The 27512-nt window shown below is 39.4% G+C and overlaps 2 protein-coding genes and 1 pseudogene across 2 annotated transcripts; 1 reads left to right on the forward strand and 2 right to left on the reverse strand.

Annotated features, from left to right (window-relative positions):
* Nucleotides 1-3047: 3047 nt before the first annotated feature.
* LOC139459097 (uncharacterized) lies at nucleotides 3048-7155 on the reverse strand. The gene is made up of 4 exons (XM_071240541.1): nucleotides 6708-7155; nucleotide 6629; nucleotides 4553-4700; nucleotides 3048-3394 (listed from the first exon to the last, which is right to left on the reverse strand). Exons 1-4 carry the CDS (start codon nucleotides 7053-7055, stop codon nucleotides 3376-3378), a joined length of 516 nt encoding a protein of 171 aa, XP_071096642.1. The 5' UTR covers nucleotides 7056-7155; the 3' UTR covers nucleotides 3048-3375.
* Nucleotides 3384-4476, reverse strand: LOC139459383 (integrase/recombinase xerD homolog). Its single transcript, XM_071240841.1, has one exon. It carries the CDS (start codon nucleotides 4474-4476, stop codon nucleotides 3697-3699), a length of 780 nt encoding a protein of 259 aa, XP_071096942.1. The 3' UTR covers nucleotides 3384-3696.
* A 631-nt stretch (nucleotides 7156-7786) lies between the features above and the next one.
* LOC139458542 (uncharacterized) overlaps nucleotides 7787-27512 on the forward strand; it is a 29459-nt pseudogene continuing 9733 nt past the window's right edge.

Below are 27512 nucleotides of genomic sequence, written 5' to 3' on the forward strand. Positions count from 1 at the left end.
AAGCATACATAGCTAAATGTCATCACATTGTTAATGTTGTTTAACATACACAACTAAATGTGATCACATTGCTCATGCTGTTTCACATACACAGCCACGGAGTCTGGACTAACGAAGTTTCTCTGTACATCTAAATCTACCACTACATACCAAGGGACATGACTCTATATCCAGAACTGATTTTTCTTCCCTGTGTCCTTAATCAGATACTTACATTGTTGGGTCTATAGTCCACTGTACAAGCACCTTAATATATAGCATGTCAGCTGTCGTATACCACAGATTGGGATTGAATTGACCACCAGGAACTGATGTCACGGAAACTCTCCTGGAGGAGTCACAGTCAGCAAAATTGTAGACAGTAAAATATTAGGTTTGTAAATATATCACAAGTTTTACATCAATCAGCGGCTGATCCAGAATTTTGAAAAAAGGGAGAGTAGACACTGTACACAAGTTATGCACAGACAAAATCACATGGTAAGCCCTAATGTAAGGCATCCTGAAAGGGGAAGGATCATGCATCAGTGCATCATTAGCTGTTCACGGAAAGAAAGGCAGAATTCAGCAAGCATCAGTAACCAGTCTAACCCATTGTAGCATATACAAGTTTAATCACCTTATGGTAAACACATCTGATATGTTGCTCAACGGACAAGTCTCGTCATCGGGGTCGACACCAGGCTCGATAACGACCATGAGCTTGTTTAGGGGGTTGTCCTAGAGCATAGAACATAGAGCCAGGACATGCATTTAACCAATATCAGAGTACCATGAACAAAAGCACACCAGTATCATACAGTCAGGTCATGAACACAAGCATTATCACCAGTATCATACAGCCAGTCCATGAACACAAACATTATCACCAGTATCATCAAGTCAGGATATGAATTCAACAGTATCACAGTATCATACAGCCAGGCCAGAGACACAAGCAGTGTCACCATCATCATATATCCAGGACATGAAAACAAGCAGTATCACCAGTATCACACAGCCAGGTCATGAACACAAGCATTATCACCAGTATCATACAGCCAGATCATGAACACAAGCATTATCACCAGTATCATACTGCAAGCCCATGAATACAAGCAATATCACCAGTATCATACAGCCAAGTCATAAACACAAACAGTATCACCAGTATCATGCCGCAAGCCCACGAATACAAGAAATATCTCCAGTATCATACACCCAGGCCTTGAACACAAAAAATATAACCAGTATCATCCAGTCAGGATATGAATTCAAACAGTATCACCAGTATCATACAGCCACGATATGATTTCAAACAGTATCATCAGTGCCATACAGTAAGGCCATGAACACAAGCAGTAACACCAGTTCCATACAGTCAGGCCATAAACACCAGCAGTATCACCAGTATCATACTGCAAGCCCATGAATACAAGCAGTATCATCACCAGTATCTTTCAGCCAGCCAGCCAGCCAGCATTCGGTATATTCAGAAGGTTTGTGATCCTATTGAAATACAGGCGTAAAGGTAAAAAACGTGCGGACATTTCGATCTTACGCAAGTATCAGGACACAGACATACATCAAGGTCTGTTGTCATGTGAGATATTCGACTAAGCTTTTTGAATTGGTTGGTTTCCGAAACAAATATTCAACAGATTGAAATAAAATAGTCAAGGTTTCAGGTGTCTCCGCTGTTATGAAACTTTTGAATAGTTTCAGCATGTATAAAGTTGTAAACAAACTACTTTGTAAAGGGTTAAAATTCAAAAGAACTACGACATGCTCGCCTTTATCAACACGAACAATGCAGGTGTCATTGCCGGGCGTGGGACATGAATTGACTGCAAAAGAAATCTGCTCGCTTCAAAACGTAGCGTTTTAATGATTGAAATACGATTTATACTTGAAAGTGATGTCTTTTAAATTACACTTGAAATTGTTAGTCATGTGTGAATAGCCCCTTGATTTTATCGTATGTCTATAAACCACTCAACATTTAGAACGATGTGAGCATACAGAAAGACATTATCGACATTTAAATTCAATCACCCATGATGGACTAGCTGAATAAATACCACCTGTCAATTTAAGTGTTTGTATATAGCCATTGAAATTTAAAATAATTGAATGTACTTCAGTGTTTTCGCTCATGTTGGTCGGTAATAACACAACTAATTTGTTAAAAAAATCTCTTCTTCTGATACAAAACCCTCTTATTCCAAAATAAGCAAGACACTTGCATGACTGATTTCTAGACAACTTCGCACGACGTCCCAGTGGTAGATGAATGAAAAAGGAGTTTTTTTAATCTAGTTAAAATTACATGACTCTATAATAGCCGTTCAGTCAAGCAACCCATGAGAGAAGGAAGTCCTGTGCGAAGATACTGACTGATATATATGGAGATGATGACGTCACTTCTTATACGATTGGCTGAGTATGGTTTTACACCACTTTTAGCAGTATTCCAGCAACATCACGGCGGGAAGTCGGAAATGGGCTTAACACACTGTACCCATGTGAGGAATCGAACCCGGGTCTTCGGCGTTGCGAGCGACCGCTTTAATCACTAGGCTACCCCACCGCCCCACTTCTAATACGAAGCTGTACATGTCAAACATAAGTTATGCCCAAATTATACCTAAGTTATACACAACTTACACACACGTTATACACAAGTTATTCACAAGTTAGAACTCGTATGTTGGGATTAGCACATGTTGCTAGACAATAACAGTATTATCTCATGTTTGATTTTCAGTTATCAATAAGCTATTTAGATCAATCTGAGTACACATCAGTATTTGCACAGGAAACACTCCTGCTATATGTTTTGTTATAATGGCAGTAAATACATCCTTTGCCTGTACCTGCTGACAATGTAAAAGGCAACGCTACTTCTCCTATATATCACCTTCCAATACAACAAATAACAGAACACTTTCTGGATTGCTATGCAGTGCGCCACAACTCACCGTTTAATTCAACATTAATATCACATTTACATATATCTCAGTTATTGGACATCCATGATATACACAATATCTAACATATGACATTGAACAAATTGATAATATACAAATACTGACGACGAGTCTCGATTAACGCGACGAGCTTCAAATATACGTGGCAACGAGCCCTACAAAAGGCAACAAGCCATAATCAGTGATAATAAAATATTATGAGCAACGAGCTGCTGTTTACATGCGACAGGCATCAGTTTCTCGGTGCGACAAGCCTCCATGTTTGTGACATTCTCAGGGCGACAAGCCTCCATGTTTGTGACATTCTCAGGGCGACAAGCCTCCATGTTTGTGACATTCTCAGGGCGACAAGCCTCAATCTTTTGCGACATACCTCGTGGGCGACAGGCCATCATGGTTAACACCGTTAACCGCACATACTGCAACTTAGAAACAATCATTAATAAAAGTAAAGTTTTCAGTGGCGCACTGCAAGCGAGAATGACCACTCTATACATGCTTAACCTTATATAGCCCCTTATAAGCGCCCTCTACTATTACACAACACCATGTTGTATTTTCCTACGGTAGGAGAAAGTAATTTCTTTCTTATTCGTACCTCAAACGAAAGAAATAATATTTCTCCTATATATCACCTTCCAATACAACAAATAACAGAACACTTTCTGGATTGCTATGCAGTGCACCACAACTCGAGATTCAAAGAACGGGCTGATAATATAAAATACTATAGTCCTAACGACATTGATACTGACAAACGATGTTCTACTGAATCCTTTACATATCCATCTTTTGCGTTCTCACTTTTCCATCTACCATGCCTCTTAAACATCCTGTCCGGGACACCATTGTTAGCTGCAGCTGTTGCACCGCCTGCACGCAAACTATGCAAACCATACTTTGATATATCTCTGACAAAGGGGGCAAAAGCTTCAATAAACTCTTCCCTCAAACGAGTATATGACATACTTGAATTTTGTTTTCTTAAGACGTAAGATGTCTTACAGTTTGATAAGTTTCTGAAAAGATACTCTTGTGACTCATTATCAATACAAGCCGCTTCAACATATGTTTCTAACCAAGAAACCGGGCATAGCTTCCCTCTTGTTCTGCTTATTAATAACCAGGCACAATCTCCGTACATATCAGTTTTCGATTTCTCAATAAACACTGTCATATAAGATTCGTAAAAAATAATATCACATCTCTTCAAATTGAGAAGCTCAGCAGATCTCAAAAAGCCGGCATAAGCAACTAAACTCATAGCAACAATGCGAATATCCTTCAAGCAATCGCTGTGTTGCTTAACATCAACCAATTTCTCTAAAATATCTACAGTAATTGGCTCTTTTTTACATTTGGGTTTCGAAAGCTTTCTCTTAGCAGCCTCAAGAACATTTCGAACAAGAGAATTATCTGTCGGACTTGGCAGTCCCAACAAATTATGCACATGGCGTATGCTATAAAACGCAGTCTGAACTGATGAAAACGAATCATTACGCTGCATTACAGCAACAAGATAAATAGCACAATGCAAAGGCTGAACAGGCACGTCTACACATATGCTGTTTGAATTAGCCCACCTTTGCCACGCTTTAAATCCGTAATGGTACTTCCTGCTAGTAGAATCAGCTCGAGCACAATTCAACAAGTCCGGAATCTGGTCAGCTAGATCCCTGGCAGTTCCAGGCAACATCTCCAACTCAGAAACATAAGCACGAGTAAACACATCTGTAAACATAAACATCAAAATTGCATTTTCAACGCCAACATGTTAAAATGCAAATGCTCAATACCAAATATTCCCCCTTGACATCTACCTGGCACGTAAGCCTCTCTTTCTCTAGGTAGATAACAGAAATCCAACACTTGTGGTATGAAGATACCGTTAGGACACAATAATGGCCAGTAATTTGCAGAATACCACGCCGGAACTATCAAAGTACCTTTCGCTTTTGACCATTTCATGTGTTTCAACACTCTACTCACTAGGTACACAGGGGGAACTACCCAGTTATTTACACTATCCCAACTCTGTGTGAACGCATCGATGTATTCACACCCAGGATTCCAAAACCTTGAACAGAATCTGACAACTTTACAGTTGTAATGCGTAGCAAATCTATCGATGTCACATTTACCCCATTTTCGTTCGAGCTCATTGAAAATGTGGGTAGCTATACCCCAATCATCATAATCTACAATCCTACTGATATAATCTGCCTTCTGATTCTCTAATCTGGGTATCCATTGAATCTCCAGATGAATAGCATGTGACACACATAAATCAAATATCTCTAAAGCAATTTCCTGCAAATCTGCTTTCATACTTCCTTTAGACACTATGGATTCCACATTGCTGTTATCGGTAAACCATTTTACCCTCTGGGATGTTAGAAATCTGGATAAAGCATGTAATACTCACTTAACCGCTGTTAATTCTCTCCAAGTAGAACTTTGTTCTGCCTCGTCACGTGACCATTGACCTTGAGCCCTCTGGTTTCCATATTGAACACAGTAACCACCATATCCCGAAGCACTTGCATCGCTATATACAACACGAGTCACACCTTGTGTTTCTGATAAAAAACATTGTGAATGCTTATGAATGTTACTTTTCCAAAACTCTAACTGGCGCAAACTAACTTCATTCAATCTGATACTTTCGTTCCATGATGATACATCTAATGTTTGCAAACTCATAGACCGAGTCATCAATTGACACACTGAGCCTGTAACCATTTTCATAGAAATAATTTGACCAATCACTGATGCAATATCTCTCACAGAAACCTTGCTTCGAACGCCTATGTCTAACAAACGATCTATCATTTTCAGAACTTTTTCCAATCTTCTGGCTGGAACTGTCAAAGACATACTTTTAGTTTCAATGATAAGGCCCAACCATTCAATGCATTGTTGAGGCTCCCACAAAGATTTTTCTACTTTCGGAACAAATCCAGATTTGATTAAGTCATTCTTTATAGAACCACTTGTAGACATTGCACAATCTTTCGTTTTAGCAGACACAATTCCATTATCCAAAAATGTTACAACCTTATGACCTTGAAACCGCCAGTATTTAACCAACTGCCTTGTAACTTTCGTGAAAACATACGGGGCGGTTGTTAAGCGAAAAGGCAAAACTAGAAATTTGTAGAATATGCGATTCTCACCTTCTCCCCACGCAAATCCTAAAAAGTCAGTATGTGCAGGATAAATGTCTATATGATGATAGGCAGAATGAATGTCAAATTTTGATAACCAATCTCCTTGTTCAATATACATCAAAGCTGATCTCCAATCCTCATACTTCACTGAAGTTTTCCAAATATGTTTATTTATAATAGATAAGTCTAGAATAAGTCTTTTCCTCCCTGACGATTGTGTAGCGACTGATAGAGGGCTCACGATATGAGGTTTTACGGCACAAACATCTACGAGACCTTTATGTACTAAATCTTGAATGGCCGAATCAACAAATTCACTGTTTTTAATAGCAGATCTGTTATTTCTCTTATCCATCATTGGAGGAGTCGAGTAAAACGGAATCTTGTACCCGTTTTCAATAATGTCTAACACAAAATCTGTTGCTCCGATATACTTCCAAAAAGAAACATTCTCTTTAAGTCTATTCTTCACGCAGATCTCAGCCTGACCCTGCTCATACTCATAATAATCGGTTGTTAATCTAAATGTATCATTATTGAGTGAAGAAGATTCAAAACTACACTTAACTTTTGTCCCGGCTTCTTCGTGATGGACTTCACCTCGTTGATTGTTTATCTGAGTTGAGCTTGGGCTGGGTCTGGCCGTTGGCGAGTGGACAATTTCGTCTCCAATGCGAGAAGTCACCGCAGTGAAAGCAGGCCCCTGTTGACCTCTGGCCTCCACGGGCACGAAAAAGCTGAGAACCACCAACAGCAGACTGACCGTGCATGCTGTCGCTGACCGCTGTTGACGCTGGAATGGGTCGTGGTCCATACCTATATGGGCGCGCACGTGCATTACGAACGTTTTTCCCCTTGATTTTCTTGATGGCCTTGTTCTCGGCCCTCGTGATGCGACGGTCATCATCGGAGTCATCAGCCAATTCACGGGACACGTAGTTTCTCACGGTCTCCCAGCCTCCCTCGGACGAATCTGCAATCTTGATGTGTTTGTTTCTGTTCTCGATCCTGGCTATCTCATTCTTGACTAACTCAGTTACATAATCACTCTTACCGTACTGAATTCCAAATTCAATTTGTTTAAATGTCTCTAAAGTCTCTTCATTAAAAGAATATTGAATGCGATTACCCTCGCGTGACCATACGTAATCTTTCTCTGCTTTCAGTTTCTGTAACTCCTTGTTTGTCTTTGAGAATTCTTCTCTTAAAACAGCAACTCTCAGTTCTAATCGTTCATCTATACTTTTCGCTATCTCTTCTTTAGATGAATTCAACTGTTTCAAAATGGCGTCTAACTTGTCGTTGATAGGTGTTTGGGCTTCCATAACAAAAAGTAAAGTTTTCAGTTAGCGCACTGCAAGCGAGAATGACCACTCTATACATGCTTAACCTTATATAGCCCCTTATAAGCGCCCTCTACTATTACACAACACCATGTTGTATTTTCCTACGGTAGGAGAAAGTAATTTCTTTCTTATTCGTACCTCAAACGAAAGAAATAATATATATATTGTTGAAAGAGTCATCCGTGATTCACACAATTTCATTTGCTGTGACAGTGGCTTGCGTTCACGTTGTGCATACATAACAGGTTATCTGCAGCCACCCTGCCAGACAGAGCGTAGTCACAGCTCTACGCGGTACAGACTAAGCTCTGTGAAAATGGGACGTTTCATGGAGGTGGCGCTGCTCCTGGTGTCCCTTGGAATCGTTGACGGTACGTTTTGATTTGTTGTACTAAACACATTCTGGATGGCTTAAGCATGAACATCCATTGCTGAGGTACCTGGAGCACATATTTTGTAATAGATTTCTGAAAGATTTGCAAAAGGTTGATGATGATGCTCTAGGTGTCAGGATTCAATTAGCCTATAAGCTTTGAAGGTAGATAATTCAAAAGCTTTTTTATTCTGTTACTGTACCGAGAGCCTTGTCCAATAGAGTTCCTCGTATAACTATCTCTTTGAAACTCCACAGGACCTCAACAACCGCAGGTGCAACGACACTACCCACACCTGTATCTAACAACACCCGCACTGGCGGACAAGAATACCCTGAGGGTATAAGTATAGACAAACTATCTTTGAGTATGCGAGATTTGTTTAAAGCCGCTTTGAGCAGTATTTCAGTTCTATCATGGCATGTCAGCTTGATATGGGAGGAAAGCCTGATGTGATGCAAGTATACACAATAAAAGGAATAACAAATATGTATTTCAAAGTTGTAATCATAAAATATAACATTAAAAGACTCATAAAATATAAAATGGTTAATACTATCTGAATATATCTGTTATTTGTGTTTTGGTAAATTGTATACATTGTCTTTGATCACAGTGTATGGATTATCGTTTTGCTGTTTATTGTTTTGGTTATGTTGTCAACTTTCTTGGTTGATGTCGGTTTGGCGTCTTATCTAGTGTGCTCTGGGGTGCAACCGTCTCCATGGTGTAGTGGTACTTGAAAGATGGTACTTGTTGTTTCCCTGCCTAGAGCTCGGCATTATGGGGATAAAACAGAGAATGGTCGGCTCGGAGTCAGTAATTCCATATAAAATAAAATTAAATTAAAATCACTTGACATACTTGTTTTTGTTTCCATTATGACGTATTCGTTTTGAAATTCTATACCGGAATCGAGTATCTGAGGCGGTGTGCATTTACTGACTCATAGCAATGATTTTTGAATATCCTTCTAAAGCTTTGCATCATATCATATGACTCAGAACTCGTGACGATCTTGAGAAACATTAAATATTCTGAAGCCAACTTTTCAACAGATATCGGTGGTATCTTAGACATATATCAGACATCAACGTTACATGTACTGAGATACAAGGAAGTTCGGGGTATAGGAACATAAAGAAGGGGTGGTGCTCAGCTTTTCTTTCCAAATGGCGACTCTCTCATTATGAGGACATCTCTAATACCAATGTGACGTATTTATGTCCACAACAGCACATATGCACATAATTATGATTTCATATTAACTTTATCCTACACTTCCATTCGGTAGATGTGACAACATTTTTATACTGACAGTCATATAATGACCAACTGTACGGCTGTAAAACACATAGTCAATCTAAACGAGTGACAACGACATTCAGCGTGTGAATGTTCAGAATGCCCTACAGTTACACCGTCACTGTGACTTGCTGAGGAAGTGATGAACAAAACGCTGCGATTGACAATGGACGCGCGAGTAGGCTATTATTCACGCTGCTGTTGTAGTTGTTTGTCAGATCGTATATTTACAGGGCGCCTTGATTTTGGTAACTGTGTAAAATAACTTTTCATTTGCTTGTGCTCACGTTATATCTATTTTCATCATTTGGTTTGTAACATCAATGTCATGTATTTCAACCCCAGGCATCCAATGCTTAGTCAAGTGATACGTTAACATTATCAGTAGTCAGAAGCTAGCTTGTACCGTCGTTATCCATTCTAAAACATAACTAACAAACTGTGTATACTTTTTCCAGGTGTAGGCTACCTCCTGGTATACATTCAGTATTACTGGACGTGTAGTTATGCAGTCACAGTGGCAGCTGGGGAAACAGGGGGATCCTTTCTGGTTGATTATCCACAGCTGGGATATAACGTCTCAAGGACTGTAACGCCATACGGGTACACTTCGGTTGTCATAGATCCATTATTGTCGCTGACGGTGGGTGTGGAACACAAGGCTTTCATAATCCACGTCTTTGGTGAGGACATGGGCTTTCACGGACTCTGTGATTATGCCATCTTTTCACCCCTCCCGATCTCTGCCCTAGGTTCCAGGTATGTAGTTTCCACCTGTCTTGGATACAAGGGCCAGGTAGTGTTAGTGATAGCTAACCACAACCACAAGACAGACGTAGACATCACACTGATGCTGGATGGGAACGTCACCTATGACAACATGACCTACAACGACGGAGACACGATTCATGTGACTATAAATGAGTATCAGACCTTCACGATGAAGAGTGATTATGACCTGACTGGAACTGTAATCAACACAACAAACACTGTAGCTGTGTTCAGTGGGGCAGTGCAATACGGTTTATTCACGACCGTGACGCAACTATTACCTGTACGACATCATGGGACGGAGTATGTTATGCATACAGGTGACCACTCCTATTATAGGAACGCAACATACCAGCTACAAGTCATTAGTGACCAGAGCGACACTGAAATTATGTTGAACAATGGATCTACATTCTCTCTGGGTGACAACCGTGTATATCGCCAATACCTCGCCTGTAATGAGAGTCTGTATCTTACTGCCACAAGGCCTGTCATGGCAACCCTGTGTAGAAACGGAATACATGCATCTCTGCATGGGTTTGTTGTTGTAGTTCCAGTTATGTATTTCGTGAACACTGCATTCATTCCTAATACAAACTGTATAAACATACTGACTAAACAACATGTAACGGATATTGAAGTGTTTACTGGTGATATGGCCCCTGCTACACCAGACTGGGTGGACATCCCCGGCAGTGAATACAAAGCGGGAAGAAAATGTTCATTCGGCAGTTACTTCGTCCGCTCTGCCAGCAGATTCGCTGAATATGGGTTTTCCCCCGACATTGTTAATGGAGGCTATCGTTTCCCTTCTGATCCACCAACTACAGGTGCTGATGCAGGTAAGTTGAACGACACCCTGTATTTGGGAAAGAATCTAATTTCAGTCTGCACATGCCGTGTTTACAGTGTAGAACTGTGTTATTTGTATATTTGTCCCTGTATTGAATTTGGAACCGAAACAGTATGTCACATCTAAATTTAGAAAACCGCAGCTGGTGTTGAGAAACGGCACATTAGCAATTTCTGTCCCAGTGTCGCAAAATAACACCCACCACCACACAGCGACACAGCGATCCTCATGTTTTATACTCAAACACTATTTTTTCTTATAAAAGCCTCTTTGTTTACAAAAATATATGAAATACATCATTTGCGATGTTAAATTAATGTGCCATACATATACGTCTGTACTATTCTTTATTCTTCAAAAATATATTTGTGTGATTACATATGCAGTAGAGAAACAGTCTACTATCAGAAAAAAAGGATCTGAGACATGCACGTCTCCATTATATTTGTCAACTACTCTAATAATTTAGGTGTAGGTAAGACAATTCATGTACAATTACTACACCACCAAACTTCAGTCATTGTGAGTGTTCTTGACACATAGAATGTCTTCATCTCATTTTGAATGTTCACATGTCAATAACATTGAGAGGGCATCATGAGTGAATGTGTGTGAAGTGATGAAAGAGAATGTGTGCATTTAATAATCAATTGTCAACTTCCGTTTGTATGTATACAGGTGACCACTCCTATTTTAGGGACACGATTCACGTGACTCTAGATGACTATAGATTAATTAAGTAAAAGACTTTTGTTGTCACTCAAACGTTTGTCGCCCTTAATCGCTCTGCTTTATTTATTATTTGTACTCTTACTTTTCTTATCATTCATAAATGTTGACTATGCACATTTAAGAAATATTTCAATGATATATCACGTTTACCGTACAAAACCTAGTTTTATCTTCCTATATATATTATTAGCATGTGAATAGATTAATTAAGTAAAAGACTTTTGTTGTTGAACTGTTTCCAATAATCACTCAAATTGATAATATTGACTTTGAACATTAATACTATTCAACTTTGTTTTCTTCTCTTCACAACCATTTTATCCTTTAGAATGTACAGGTGTTGCTGCAAAGGTAATATGATTTATTACACTTATAGTACACCCTTTATAATCATAGTTTGTAGATCTCATTCCGACCGTTTACATTATTATAATAATCTGACTCATATATCCAATACTGTGTCAGCAATCAGATATCATAACAGTTTCATATAAAGTATACACTTAAACAGTTTGGTACAGTGGAACCCTTTATTTACCAGGCGATGAAATATTCGTGTCAACGAATCATTGGTTGGGAGTTACGTAGTTATCACTAGTCTCGGCCACTTGTCTGCTGGTCCGAGACTAGTGCACGTGATGGATTGTAAGGACTGGTGATGTTATACAAACAACTAGTTTTAAATGATTAGTGGACTGCTTGGATTGAGCTCGTGACATCTACTATTATACACCTGGGGAAAAGTTAAACACCACTCTTTTTCAGTTTAATAGTTCTTCATGTTTAGAATATATCTACACGTGACATTGATCTCATTTTGATGTGGATACCTGTTTGTGGGTTGAACAAGGACAATGCATGCTTCTCCAGATGACTTCAAGATGGTTGTATCGTATTGTATGGTTCACAGAAACAAAAGAGTGAACGGGTAGTAAAATGACTCTTGCAATTGGTCCTTTCATATGCCTAACATTTCCTCAGTTGTGTACAAAAAGGACAGCGTATCAGAATGCGTCCAGAAGGTCCGGACTGACGGGGGTCCGGACTGACGGGGGTCCGGACTGATGGGTACATGTCTGAAGTGACATGGCAATAAATTGTTTGTTTAGACATTATGGGCCATGTTCAGCAGTTACTTCACATGCACTGTAGAACCACAGGGATTCAACTGTTCAATATATAGATTATGTTATCTGTTGATCAAAGTCCCCTTCTCTCGCAGTACTTGCTATATGTTTAACATTGCGCAGATATTTTAGATTCTCAGACACATGAACTTGAAAATCGACATTTGTGAAATGGCTTAACCTCTGAGCGCTGTGATGTAAATGTGGAGTGGACTCCATATCTCAAGGAATGTGATTGTTTCCCCTTCCTTGCTGAATGTTTGTTGTTTCGATCAAAGCCTACAATAATGGTGTATTCTATGTTAAGTTTGTTTATTTGTTTGATTGTTAGTTGTTTAACGCTACACGCGAGTCTGGACCAGACAATCCAGTGATTGCCACCATGAGCATCCGTCTACACAATGGGGTTACGGTAACATGTATCAACCAGGTCAGCGAGCCTGACCACCCGATCCCGTTAGTCGCCCCTGACAAGCATGGTCTGCTGAAGACCCATTCTATCCCGGATCTACACTTGGGGTATGTTTGTTTGTAGAGCCTAAAGATGTATTAACTGCTGTCGTCAAATGGAATGAATTAACTACGGATATAACGAAGTGAGCTGACATATATATAATCGAGTTAGAGGGACACGGGTGGCCCAGTCGTCTGAGCCGATGGAATTCGCTATGCAGATGTGTTCCACTGTGTGCCAGAAACCGATAATCATGGGTTCGAGTCCCTGTTCGCTTTGATTATGTTTCTAAGTTTGGCAGCACCAAACCCGTGCTGATGGCAAAATTCACGTGTATCGTAGAACGATGTGATTCAAATTTGAGTTTATACATTCAGTTATCTGTTGATCAATATCCCCTTTCTAGCAGTAATAATTGCTGCATGATTGGCATTTGGTTTACATTTTAGACTCTCCAAGACACACGAGCTTGAAGATCGAAAATTGTTAAATGGCCTAAACCTCTGGACACTGATGTACATTTGCTGTGGACTTGACACGGAATGTGACCGTTTCAACATTCATGTTGATTGTTTGTTTTTTCACTCAAAGTGTATAACAATGAAGCATGTCTTTGTGTATGGCTGTTTCTGTTTGTTTGTTGTTGAACTGCGCTCTGGAGTCAGGATCAGATAATCCAGTGATTGACATCATGAACATTGGTATACGCAATTTGGTACGATGACATGCAGCAACTAAGTCAGGAAGACTGTCACACGATCCCGCGCCCCGTCAGGCGCCCCTTATGAGAAGCATGGGTTTCTGAAGACCCATTCTAACCCGGATCTTCACAGGAGTATGTACGTTTCCAGAGGCTACAGATTTATTAGTTGCTGTCGTCAAATGGGATAAATCAACTTCGGTTATAAAGAACATGACAAAACAGAGTGTTTGTTTATTTGTAGTTTAACGACACTCTCCACAATAGTACAACCATCACGAGCACCGATCCATGCAACTGGAATACGATGACATGGATAAATCAAGTCAGCGAGGCCTGACCGCCTTATTCCCTTAGTCGCCTCTCTTGCCAGGGATATATTTTCTTACCCTGGAGCCACACTGATTTAATTCAGTTTCGTAATTTCAAGTTGAGAAGAAACCATGTGTCTAATGCAAGGCACCTACAACCTGGCCTCAGTTCTATGACAAAGAGATCTGACCAACGTAGGACAACATTTCATAAGAAAAGATAATCCCAAAGCATGACAGTTGCAGTGAATTTTAATAATGAGCAACAATGTTATACACATATCACTATGGATTAGAGTACTTCAACGTTATTGGCAGTGCAAACACTTTCTTAAGTGACATGAAGTTTGCTTACCTGATAGTTTGAGCTTGCTCAAAAATCATAGTCTCAGAAAAATACCTTTCATTTCTCTCTATTGCTTATGACATTGGAAGTGATGCAGTGCTTAGAAAATACATTCATAACAAAATTGTTTTTGATACCTTGAGGGAAAACTGGCAGATATGTTTCAATCTCAATTCAATTATTCATTTGTATATATTTACTGTATTAATAAAAATATACAAGTAACAAACTTCAATCCATTCAATTCAATAATTTGACTATGCATTGTTTTTAACCCTGAGTATGACGTAAACGTATCAAAAAATCAAAACAACATCATCAACTTGTCCTGGTATAAGGAGAATATGTCAAGGCCATGCACAGCAGGAATAACAAGACATCAAATGTTGTTAAACATGCGATCATATTGTAACTGTTGTTTTACATACACAGCTAAATGTGATCACATTGTAAGTGCTGTTTAACAGACACGGTTAAAAATGATCACGTTGTTACTGTTGTTAAACATACAGTTAAATGTGATCACACTGATAGTTTTGTAAAGCATACATAGCTAAATGTCATCACATTGTAAATGTTGTTTAACATACACAGCTAAATGTGATCACATTGCTCATGCTGTTTCACATACACAGCCACGGAGTCTGGACTAACGGAGTTGCTCTGTACATCTAAATCTACCACTACATACCAAGGGACATGACTCTATATCCAGAACTGATTTTTCTTCCCTGTGTCCTTAATCAGATACTTACATTGTTGGGTCTATAGTCCACTGTACAAGCACCTTAATATATAGCATGTCAGCTGTCGTATACCACAGATTGGGATTGAACTGACCACCAGGAACTGATGTCACGGAAACTCTCCTGGAGGAGTCACAGTCAGCAAAATTGTAGACAGTAAAATATTAGGTTTGTAAATATATCAAAGTTTTACATCAATCAGCGGCTGATCCAGAATTTTGAAAAATGGGAGAGTAGACACTGTACACAAGTTATGCACAGACAAAATCACATGGTAAGCCCTAATGTAAGGCATCCTGAAAGGGGAAGGATCATGCATCAGTGCATCATTAGCTGTTCACGGAAAGAAAGGCAGAATTCAGCAAGCATCAGCAACCAGTCTAACCCATTGTAGCATATGCAAGTTTAATCATCTTATGGTATTCTCCCAGTGGGAGATGAATGAAAAAGGAGTTTGTTTAAATCCTGCGAATGAAGCGGCCTTTTCCCAACAAAACTTCTTTTTGAATCTAGTTCAAATTACATGACTCTATAATTGCCGTTCAGTCAAGTAACCCATGAGAGAAGGAAGTCATGTGCGAAGATACTTATATATATATGGAGATGATGACGTCACTTCTAATACGAGTGGCTGAGTATGGTTTTACGCCACTTTTAGCAGTATTCCAGCAACATCACGGCGGGAAGTCGGAAATGGGCTTAACACATTGTACCCATGTGAGGAATCGAACCCGGGTCTTCGGCGTGGCGAGCGACCGCTTTAATCACTAGGCTACCCCACCGCCCCACTTCTAATACGAAGCTGTACATGTCAAACATAAGTTATGCCCAAATTATACCTAAGTTATACACAACTTACACACACGTTATATACAAGTTATACACAAGTTAGAACTCGTATGTTGGGATTAGCACATGTTGATAGACAATAACAGTATTATCTCATGTTTGATTTTCAGTTATCAATAAGCTATTTAGATCAATTTGAGTACACATGAGTATTTGCACAGGAAACACTCCTGCTATATGTTTTGTTATAATGGCAGTGAATACATCCTTTGCCTGTACCTGCTGACAATGTACAAGGCCACGCTACATATATTGTTGAAAGAGTCATCCGTGATTCACACAATTTCATTGGCTGTTACAGTGGCTTGCGTTCACGTGGTGCATACATAACAGGTTATTCGCAGCCACCCTGCCAGACAGAGCGTAGTTACAGCTCTATGCGGTACAGGCTGAGATCTATGAAAATGGGACGTTTCATGGAAGTAGCGCTACTCCTGGTGTCCCTTCGAATTGTTGACGGTACGTTTTTATTTGTGGTACTAAACACATTCTGGCTGGCTTAAGCATGCACTCCTGCAGTACAAATAGCAGTAATTTAGCAGGGGTTAAATAGTGTTTAATTATAGGACGATACTTGTACTGGACCAACCCACGTTTAGATATGTACGCTGTAGATGGTTTTTTATTATGTTATTATTGTTATTATTTTGTATTATATATTATTACCATGAAGGTATAATTTGGTATGTAATCAGAAAATTAAGTAAAATATGAAATCATTTCAAGTATATGACCTGTTTTTAAACAAAACTACCTTATGCATCAAATAATTATACAAGCACGTTACAGGCCGAAAAACCAGCTAACAAACTAAACAAAGTGTTCTACTGAGGTAAACTTTTTATTTACATGAGTATATTAATAAAATATTGCATAATGCTAAACTTGAACACAAGGATGTTTTGTTTGTTTGTTTGTTTGTTAGTTTGTTGTTTAAGGCCGCACTCAGCAATATTCCAGCTATATGACGGTGGTCTGTACATAATCAGGTCTGGACCAGACAACCAAAAAGCATGTCTTAAACACAGAGACAGACCTACAAAAATCAGTTTTCTTGCCATCTCCAGAAGTTTGGGCCTTGAAGTGGACTTCGTTGTCACATTATGAGTTTGTTAGAATTCACTGAGCCTGAAACTAACACTCCACCCAAGTGGACATCTCGGGTTGGTTGAAATGTAATTTCTTTGGTTATCACTTTCTTTGTCGCCCTACATTTATCGTTTTGTGCCGAAACTCTAACTCTCAAATTCGATCGCTGTGGTTCACCATTCGTTTCCAGACTTTCAGTGTCTCAACATTTGCATCAAATTTATTTTTTTTTTGATGGTGTATTTTTTTAATTTCATTATTAGTTTTTTCAAGGGCCTGGCAGCTGATTCACGAACAGGGCCATAGCGAGCAACAAGACCCATGACGTGGTAAACCAAACAGAATAAATAGAGGTTATCACGCGAGTCTGTTTGGGGATGGTAAATATCCTGCATTAGGAATAAACATTGTATTTAGCGAGCCTTAGCGAGCTAAATACATAGTGTTTATTCCTAATACAGGATATTTACCATCCCTAAACACACAAGCGTGATAACCTCTTTATCATATAATGTCATTCTTCAATTCTGTGCTTGAAAATCGCTTCCCCTCACTCACAAACATTACCTCAACATTGCGAGTTTTCCTGGAATGCGCGCATTAATATTTATTACGTCACAGGGTAGGTGATGTGTCAGTCGGACAGTGACAGTAGCCAATATAGTTCAAACTGAAATCTGTTTCTTATACAGTGGCGAAGCAACATATACGCAAAACAACAATTGTTTTTACTTGCCTTTCGCGACAATCCATCGGTCTGTCCGCTAGAGTAACTGCCCTTTGTCAAAGGGAAGCTACTCTAACCCTAGTCTATGAGACATCACGGCCAGTGATTGTTCACAGTCGGCCTGTTCTGTCATAACGTTAAGAAGTGTAGTCAGATGTATACACAGCGCCAAAACGAAACAAGGTTACAATTCATACATATTTCGCCTAAACCCAACTATTTTTATTTGTGGAAAAGGTTTCAAGCCGCAGAGGTCTACATGTAGCTTGTACAAGCACAGATATGGCTTCTGATCCCGCTTGGCTAGGCCTAGTCCTGCACCATGACCGTGGAATATATTTATTTTATGAAAAAATAATAATCTAGAAATGCATACAAAAGCAAGTCTAGCCAGCTCAAGCTAGCTCTATTCCACAGCATAGGGATTTTTTTTATTTTTAGAGTCAAGAAGGATATTGTGTAATATAAGATTTCAGAGACTAAATGTTAGTCTAGGCTAGGCCTAGTGCCCTCGCAAAACTTTTCGAAATTTATGTCTCCAAAGTTGCCCAAACTTATAAAATGCCTTAGTTACGTCGCAGTTCGACACTGACTTTCATTATATAAGACTGGGTTTTTAAAAAAATTGTATCAATTATCCCTGTAGTTTATCCAGATTCACATGGTTAATTCTGACTCGATCGCCAAATGACAAGTGCGACGCCATGTTTGTTTATAAACACTGAAAGTAGTCGCTACTTGACCTTTGATATTTGCATCTCTATCCGCATATGACCCCAACGGATACAAATTCTTTTGGTACAAATTCATTTTTATAACCAATTGAAATGAATAACTGAACTCAACTTTGAGTCAATTCAGATGCATCCTTTGAGAGATACCTGGAGTACTTATTTTGGAATAGATATCTGTAAGGTTTGCCAAAGGTTGATGATGATGATCTCAGTGTCAGGGTTAAATTTGCCTCTAAGCTGTGGAGGTTCATAATTTTAAAGCTTGTTTTTCTTTTCCTGTACCCAGAGACTTTTCCAATTTAGTTTTCTGTTCTATTTCCTTTTCCCAAACAGAAAATGATACTCCACAGGACCTGATACAGTGGACTGTCTCGTCAACATTTCTTTTCTCCCTTTCTTTTCAACTCGACATTTACCCACGAGGCATGCCTCAAATTCCTTTCAAGCACATCTGTTATTCTAAGTAGTTGATTCAACTCCTCCCCGGGGTAGCTTGAACTTCAAGGTTTATACGTGGGGCCTGGGGAGGACAATGGGAACATTTGTCTGCACATGTTGTTATGTTCTCTACTGTACGCCTGAGTTCCCCTGTGTCACAGTAACCCCATGGCCTAGTCACGTGATGTCTGTCATTCTACATTCTGCATGGCTGCAGAGGACGACATCTTATTACATACACCTACCCCTGTGTGAGTCCTAGGTAGTTATCTGTGTGAATTTGGGACATATCAGGTAGAAGAGTTGCTCTGAAACCACGTGACTTTGCCAGCTGAAACAGCATGCTACATTAAGAGTATGAAGCATTCCAAGATGGCGCATTCAGATAGAATATGTACAAGAGCTGGAATGCACAAACGTGTTTGGATACCTAAAGAATAGTACAAGAAAGTCATATGTATATTAACATAATAAGCATGTAATGTTAGGGATTATTTGTAGATTCCACATGCGTGAGTCAGACATTACATAAATTTCCCGAAAGTTCGCAGTCTATCGAATGTAGAGTAGTGTTGAACTTAATACGCGAATCTGCGACACTAATATTAGTTTTCATGTTAAGAAGAATTTTATGTGATTTGAAACCTCGGACTAGCAACTCTTTAAAGAGTATCTAAGATCTAGTTTCTGTTTAGGCTCGTCAACTCCGACGACACCAACCCTGGCCTCAACTGCCGCAGGTCCAACGACACTACCCACACCTGTATCTAACAACACCCGGACTGGCGGACAAGAATATCCTGAGGGTATAAGTATAGACATAGCTTCTTTGAGATTTGTTTAAAGCCGCTTTGAGCAGTATTTCAGTTATATCATGGCATATCAGCTTGATGTGGGAGGAAAGCCCGATGTGATGCAATTAAAACAATATAACGGATTAACAAACATGTATTTCAAAGTTGTAATCCTAAGATATAACATTAAAAGGCTCATAATATATAAAATGGTTAATAATATCTAAATACATCCAGTATTTGTGTTTGGGTAAATTGTATACATTGTCTTTGATCACAGTTTATGAATTATAGTTTTACTGTTTATTGTTTTGGTTATGTTGTCAACTTTCATTGTTGATGTTGGTTTGGTGTCTTATCTAGTGTGCTCTGGGGTGCGACCCCCTCAGGGGTGTAGTGGTTAGAGCGTTTGGCCGGAGAGCAAAAGTTCGGTGGTTCCATCCCCTGGTCGCGTCAAATCTCATCACGGTACTTGAAGGATGGTACTTGTTATTTCCCTGCCTAGAGCTCGGCATTGTTGTGACAAAACAGAAAATGGTCGGCTCGGAATCAGTACATTCGATATAAAAAAAAATAAAATTAAAATCATTATTAAAATCCATTATGACATGCTCGTTTTGAAATACTATACTGCAATCGAGTATCTAAGGTGATGTGCTTCTACTGACTCATAGCAATAGATTTTTGAATATCCTTCTAAAGCTTTGCATCATATCATATGACTCAGAACTCGTGACGATCTTGAGAAACATTAAATATTCTGAAGCCAACTTGTCAACAGATATCGGTGGTATCATATACATATATCAGACATCAACGTCATATGTACAGAGATACAAGGAAGTTCGGGGTATAGGAACATAAAGAAGGGGTGGTGCTCAGCTTTTCTTTCCAAATGGCGACTCTCTCATTCGGTAGATGTGACAACATTTTTATACTGACAGTCATATAACGACCAACTGTATCGCTGTAAAACACATAGTCAATCTAAACGAGTGACAACGACATTCAGCGTGGGAATGTTCAGAATGTCCTACAGTTACACCGTCACTGTGACTTGCTGAGGAAGTGATGAACAAAACGCTGCGATTGACAATGGACGCGCTAGTAGGCTGTTATTCACGCTGCTGTTGTAGTTGTTTGTCAGATCGTATATTTACAGGCCGCCTTGATTTTGGTAAGTGTGTAAAATAACTTTTAATTTGTTTAATCTATTTTCATCATTTGGTTTGTAACATCAATGTCATGTATTTCAACCCCAGGCATACAATGCTTAGTCAAGTGATACGTTAACATTATCAGTAGTCAGAAGCTAGCTTGTACCGTCGTTATCCATTCTAAAACACAACTAACAAACTGTGTATACTTTTTCCAGGTGTAGGCTACCTCCTGGTATACATTCAGTATTACTGGCCGGCTAGTTATGCAGTTGCAGTGGCAGCTGGGGAAACAGGGGGATCCTTTCAGGTTGATTATCCACAGCTGGGATATAACGACACAAGGACTGTAACGCCCTATGGGTACACTTTGGTATACATAGATACATTATTGAGGATGACGGTGGGTGTGGAAAACAAGGCTTTCATAATCCACGTCTTTGGTGAGGACATGGGCGTTCACGGACTCTGTGGATATGGCATCTTTTCAGCCCTCCCGATCTCTGCCCTAGGTTCCAGGTATGTAGTATCCGCCTGCTTTGGATACACGGACCAGGTGGTGTTGGTGATAGCTAACCATAACCACAAGACGGACGTGGACATCACACTGATGCTGGAGGGGAACGTCACCTATGACAACATGACCTACAACAACGGTGACACGATTCATGTGACTCTAGATGAGTATCAGACCTTCACGATGAAGAGTGACAATGACCTGACTGGAACTGTAATCAACACAACAAACACTGTAGCTGTGTTCAGTGGGGCAATGAGAGACGATTACTTCACGGCCATGACGCAACTATTACCTGTACGACATCATGGGACGGAGTACGTTATGTATATAGGTGACGGCTCCTTTCATAGGAACGCGACATACCAGCTACAAGTTATTAGTGACCAGAGCAACACTGAAATTATGTTGAACAATGGATCTACATTCTCTCTGGGTGAGAATCGTGTATACCGCCAATACCTCGCCTATAATGAGAGTCTATATCTTACTGCCACAAGACCTGTCATAGCAACCCTGTGTAGAAACAGCTCTAAGGCATATCATCACGGGTTTGTTGTTGTAGTTCCAGTTACGTATTTCGTGAACAGTGCATTCATTCCTAATACAAACTGTATAAACATAATGACTAAACGACATGTAACAGATATTGAAGTGTTTACTGGTGATATGGCCCCTGTTACATTGGACTGGGTGGACATCCCTGACAGTGAATACAAAGCGGGAAGAAACTGTTCATTCAGCAGATACATCGTCCGCTCTGCCAGCAGATTCGCAGCATATGGGTTTTACGTCGACATGTTCAATGGAGGCTACCGTATCCCTACTGATCCATCAACTACAGGTACTGATGCAGGTAAGTTGGACGACACATCTGCATTTGGGAAAGAATTTAATTTCAGTATGCACATACCGTGTTTACAGTGCAGAGCTGTGTTATTTGTACATTTATCCCTGTAGTGAATTTGGAACCGGAAACAGTATGTCACATCTAAATTTAGAAAACCGCAGCTGGTGTTGAGAAACGACACATTAGCAACTTCTGTCCCAGTGTCGCAAAATAACACCCACAACCACACAGCGACCGCCTCCCCCGGACAACTTTCATTGGTACAGGCTCGCCCAAGGAAGTTTAAATCGGCGGACATTTATGTAATTGCCGTCCCCACCTGTATAAAGTATGCCCATATTTGTTTTTGCATCTATTGATTATTTTTGTTTCATTAGGTTTACCTCATCTTTTATACTAAAACACTATTGTTTCTTGTAAAAGCCTCTTTGTTTTTACAAAAATATATGAAATACATCATTTGCGATGTTTTGTGTAAATTAATGTGCCTTACATTGACGTCTGTATTATTCCTTATTCTACAAAAATATATTTGTGTGATTACATATGCAGTTTGAAATGCAGTAGAGTCTACTATCAGAAAAAAGGATCTGAGACATGCACGTCTCCATCATGATATTTGTCAACTACTCTAATAATTTAGGAGTAGGTAAGACAATTCATGTACAATTACTATACCACCAAACTGCAGTCATTGTGAGTGTACTTGACACATAGAAGGTCTTCCTCTCATTTTGAATGTTCACATGTCAATAACATTGAGAGGGCGTCATGACTGAATGTGTGTGAAGTGATGAAAGAGGATGTGTGCATTCAATAATCAATTCTGTCAACTTCCGTTTGTTGTTTACACTAACTCCAACGTTTGTCGCCCTTAATTGCTCTGCTTTATTTATTATTTGTACTCTCACTTTTCTTATCATTCATAAATGTTGACTATGCACATTTAAGAAATATTTCAATGATATATCACGTTTACCGTACAAAACCATGATTTATCTTCCTATATATATTATTAGCATGTGAATAGATTAATTAAGTAAAAGACTGTTGTTGTTGAACTGTTTCCAATAATCACTCAAATTGATAAATTGACTTTGAACATTAATACTATTCAACTTTGCTTTCTTCTCTCCACAACAATCTTGTCCTTTAGAATATACAGGTGTTGCTGCAAAGGTAATATGATTTATTACACTAAAAGAACACCCTTTATAAGCATAGTTTGTAGATCTCATTCCGACCGTTTACATTATTATAATACTCTGACTCATATATCCAATACTGTGTCAGCAATCAGATATCAAAACAGTTACATATAAAGTATACACTTAAACAGTATGGTACAGTGGAACCCTTTATTTACCAGGCGATGAAATATTTGTGTCAACGAATCATTGGTTGGGAGTTACGTAGTTATCACTAGTCTCGGCCACTTGTCTGCTGGTCCGAGACTAGTGATGGATTGTAAGGACTGGTGATATTATACAAACAGTTAGTTTGAAATGAATAGTGGACTGCTTGGATTGAGCTCGTGACATCTACTGTTATACACCTGGGGAAAAGTTAAACGTCTCTCTTTATTCAGTTTAATAGTTCGTCATGTTTAGAATATATATATACACGTGACACTGATCTCATTTTGATGCTGATACCTGCTTATAGGTTGAACAAGGACAGTGCATGCTTCTCCAGATGACTGCAAGGTGGTTGTATCGTACTGTGTGGTTCACAGAAACAGAAGAGTAGACGGGTAATAAAATGACTCTTGCCATGGGTCCTTTCCTATGCCTAACATTTCCTCAGGTGTGTACAAAAAGGACGGCGTATCAGAATGCGTCCAGAAGGTCCGGACTGACGGGGGTCCGGACTGACGGGGGTCCAGACTGATGGGTACATGTCTGAAGTGACATGGCAGTAAATTGTTTGTTTAGACATTATGGGCCATGTTCAGCAGTTACTTCACATGCACTGTAGAACCACAAGGACTCAACTGTTCAATATATAGATTATGTTATATGTTGATCAAAGTCCCCTTCTCTCGCAGTACTTGCTATATGTTTAACATTGCGCAGATATTTTAGATTCTCAGACAAATGAACTTGAAAATCGACATTTGTGAAATGGCTTAACCTCTGAGCGCTGTGATGTAAATGTGGAGTGGACTCCGTATCTCAAGGAATGTGATTGTTTCCCCTTTCTTGCTGATTGTTTGTTGTTTTGATCAAAGCCTACAATAATGTGGTATTCTATGTTAAGTTTGTTTATTTGTTTGATTGTTAGTTGCTTAACGCTACACGCGAGTCTGGACCAGACAATCCAGTGATTGCCACCATGAGCATCCGTCTACACAATGGGGTTACGGAAACATGTATCAACCAGGTCAGCGAGCCTGACCACCCGATCCCGTTAGTCGCCCCTGACAAGCATGGTCTGCTGAAGACCCATTCTATCCCGGATCTACACTTAGGGTATGTTTGTTTCCTGAGTCTGACATGAATTAACTGATGTCATCAAATGGAATGAATTAACTAGAGTTATAACGAAGTGAGCTGATATATATATATAATCGGGTAAGAGGGACACGGGTGGCCCTGTCGTCTAAGCCGATGGATTCGCTTTGCAGATGTGTGCCACAGTGTGCCAGAAACCGATAATCATGGGTTCGAATCCAGATTCGCATTCATAGTGTTGCTGTTTGTCACAACCAAATCCGTGTTTGTGGCAAAGGCCACTTGCATTGTAGAACGATGTGTGTTAAAACATTGAAGTATCTGTTTTTATCAATATCCCCTTTTCTAGTTGTAATAAATGCTTCATGTTTGACATTTGGTTTACATTTTAGATTCTCCAAGACAAACGAGCTTGAAGATCGAAATTTGTGAAATGGCCTTAACCTCTGGACACTGATGTACACTTGCTGTGGACTTGACACGGATTGTGACCGTTTCAACATTCATGTTGATTGTTTGTTGTTTCACTCAAAGTGTATAACAATGAAGCTTGTCTTTGTGTATGGCTGTTTCTGTTTGTTTGTTGTAGAACTGCGCTCTGGAGTCGGGATCAGTCAGTCTAGTGATTGACATCTTGAACATTGATCTAGGCAATTTGGTACGATGACATGCATCAACTAAGTTAGCAAGACTGACACACGATCCCGTTAGTCGCCCCTCATGAGAAGCATTTGCTATGGACCTGGCACCGAATGTTTCCCCATTCATGTTGATTGTTTGCTGTTTTACTCAAAGTGTATAACAAGGAAGCATATCTATGTGTATGGCTGTTTCTGTTTGTTTGTTTTTGAACTCTGCACTGTCGCCCCTTATGACAAACACGGGTTTCTGAAGACCCAATCTAACCCGGATCTTCACGGGAGTATTATGCTTCCAGAGGCTAGACATGTATTTGTTGCTGTCGTCAATCAACTTCGGTTATAAAGAACATGACAAAACAGAGTGTTTGTTTATTTGTAGTTTAACGCCACACTCCACAGTAGTACAACCATCACGAGCACCGATCCATGCAACTGGAATACGATGACATGGATCAATCAAGTCAGCGAGCCCGACCGCCAGATCCCCTTCGTCGCCTCTCTTGCCTGGGTTCTATTACCCTGGAGCCACACTGATTAAATTCAGTTTCTTAATTTCAAGTTAAGCAGTAACCATATGTCTAATGCAAGGCACCTACAACCTGGCCCCCGTTCTATGACAAAAAGATCTGACCAATGTAGGACAACATTTGATAAGAAAAGATAATTCCCAAGCATGATAGTTGCAGTGAATTTTAATAATGAGTGACAACAATGTTATACACATATTACTATTGATTAGACTACTTCAAAGTTATTCTCAGTGCCAACTCTTTCTAAAGTTACATGAAGTTTGTTTACCCAATAGTTTGAGCTTGTTAAAAATTCACAGTCTCAGAAAAATACATTTAATTTCTCTCTATTGCTTATGACATTGGATGTGATGCAGTGCTTTTGAAATGAATTCAGAACAAAATTGATACCTTGAGGGAAAATTTGATCTCAATACAATTATGTATTTGTATATCTTTACTGTATTATCAAAGGCACGGAAATATACAAGTAACAAAACTTGAATCTATTCAAGGCAACAATTGGACTATGCATTGTGTTCAACCCTGAGTATGTCGTACACGTATCAAAATAACACGATAACATCAACTTGTCCTGCAAAAGGAGAATATGTTAAATATCATACAGAGCAGGAACAACAAGAGTCTGGACTAATAACCTTTTAACAGATGGGACAACAAAGTTTCTCTGTACATATGAATCTATCACTAGATACCAAGGGACATACCTCTGTATCAAGGACTCACGAATCCGTGAATGATATCACTTCCCTGTGTCCTCCATCAGTTAATGACAGTGACTGGTCTGTGGTTCTGTGAAAATATGTAGATATATATAAAGACCGATTGTATCTGTACAATGTTTCATGTTCAGTTGCATCGTGTACTCAACAAGTGCCTTGTTAACTCAGCTTTGTGTGTCCGTCATATCACAGCATGTTAGGTGTCGTATATCACAGACTGGGATTGAACTGACTGATCACCAGTGTCTTCTGGCAAAGTTGTGATCGATAGAACGCACTGAGCAACGTACTGCCTAGATCCTTATAACAGAGTTTCTTACTTCAACATGGAAGTCCGTTGAAAACTTGGACAGAATCAAATGGTTGAAAACGTAATAAAGTGCAACTTTGTGTATAGTATTACTCAGCAAACAGTGTTAAATCAGAGGTACATTGACATGATCCCTCTCACTAACCACTCAAATATACCCTAAAATCATGATAGACAGATACTATCATCACATATTCCGAGAGATAAATAAAGAAAAGTGATATTATAAGATTGAATGTGTATAAAAGTATTAAATCTGACATCTGAATAAGTGCACTATCACAGCGGACTCCCCCCCAACCCAAGTTGTTATTGTTGATGCATTAATATATAACATTTCAATCTGTTTTATTGCACTTTTGGATGGTATAAAAACAGGTGTGTACACTGAATACTGCATAAAGACTATATGCCAACACTATCCAAATGATCAGATGTCATTGTTTCTTTGAATGACAGGTCAAGAGTTATATGTGCTTCCCTTCCCTGGGGAATAT

The sequence above is a fragment of the Haliotis cracherodii genome, unplaced genomic scaffold (genome assembly GCF_022045235.1).
Source record: "Haliotis cracherodii isolate W230 unplaced genomic scaffold, xgHalCrac1.p SCAF_13, whole genome shotgun sequence".
NCBI lineage: Eukaryota > Metazoa > Mollusca > Gastropoda > Lepetellida > Haliotidae > Haliotis > Haliotis cracherodii.

Bases quoted from the DNA above. Each gene is read 5' to 3' on its own strand.
- LOC139459383 (XM_071240841.1), bottom strand. From the start codon at position 4,476: ATGCAGCGTAATGATTCGTTTTCATCAGTTCAGACTGCGTTTTATAGC.
- LOC139459097 (XM_071240541.1), bottom strand. From the start codon at position 7,055: ATGACTCCGATGATGACCGTCGCATCACGAGGGCCGAGAACAAGGCCA.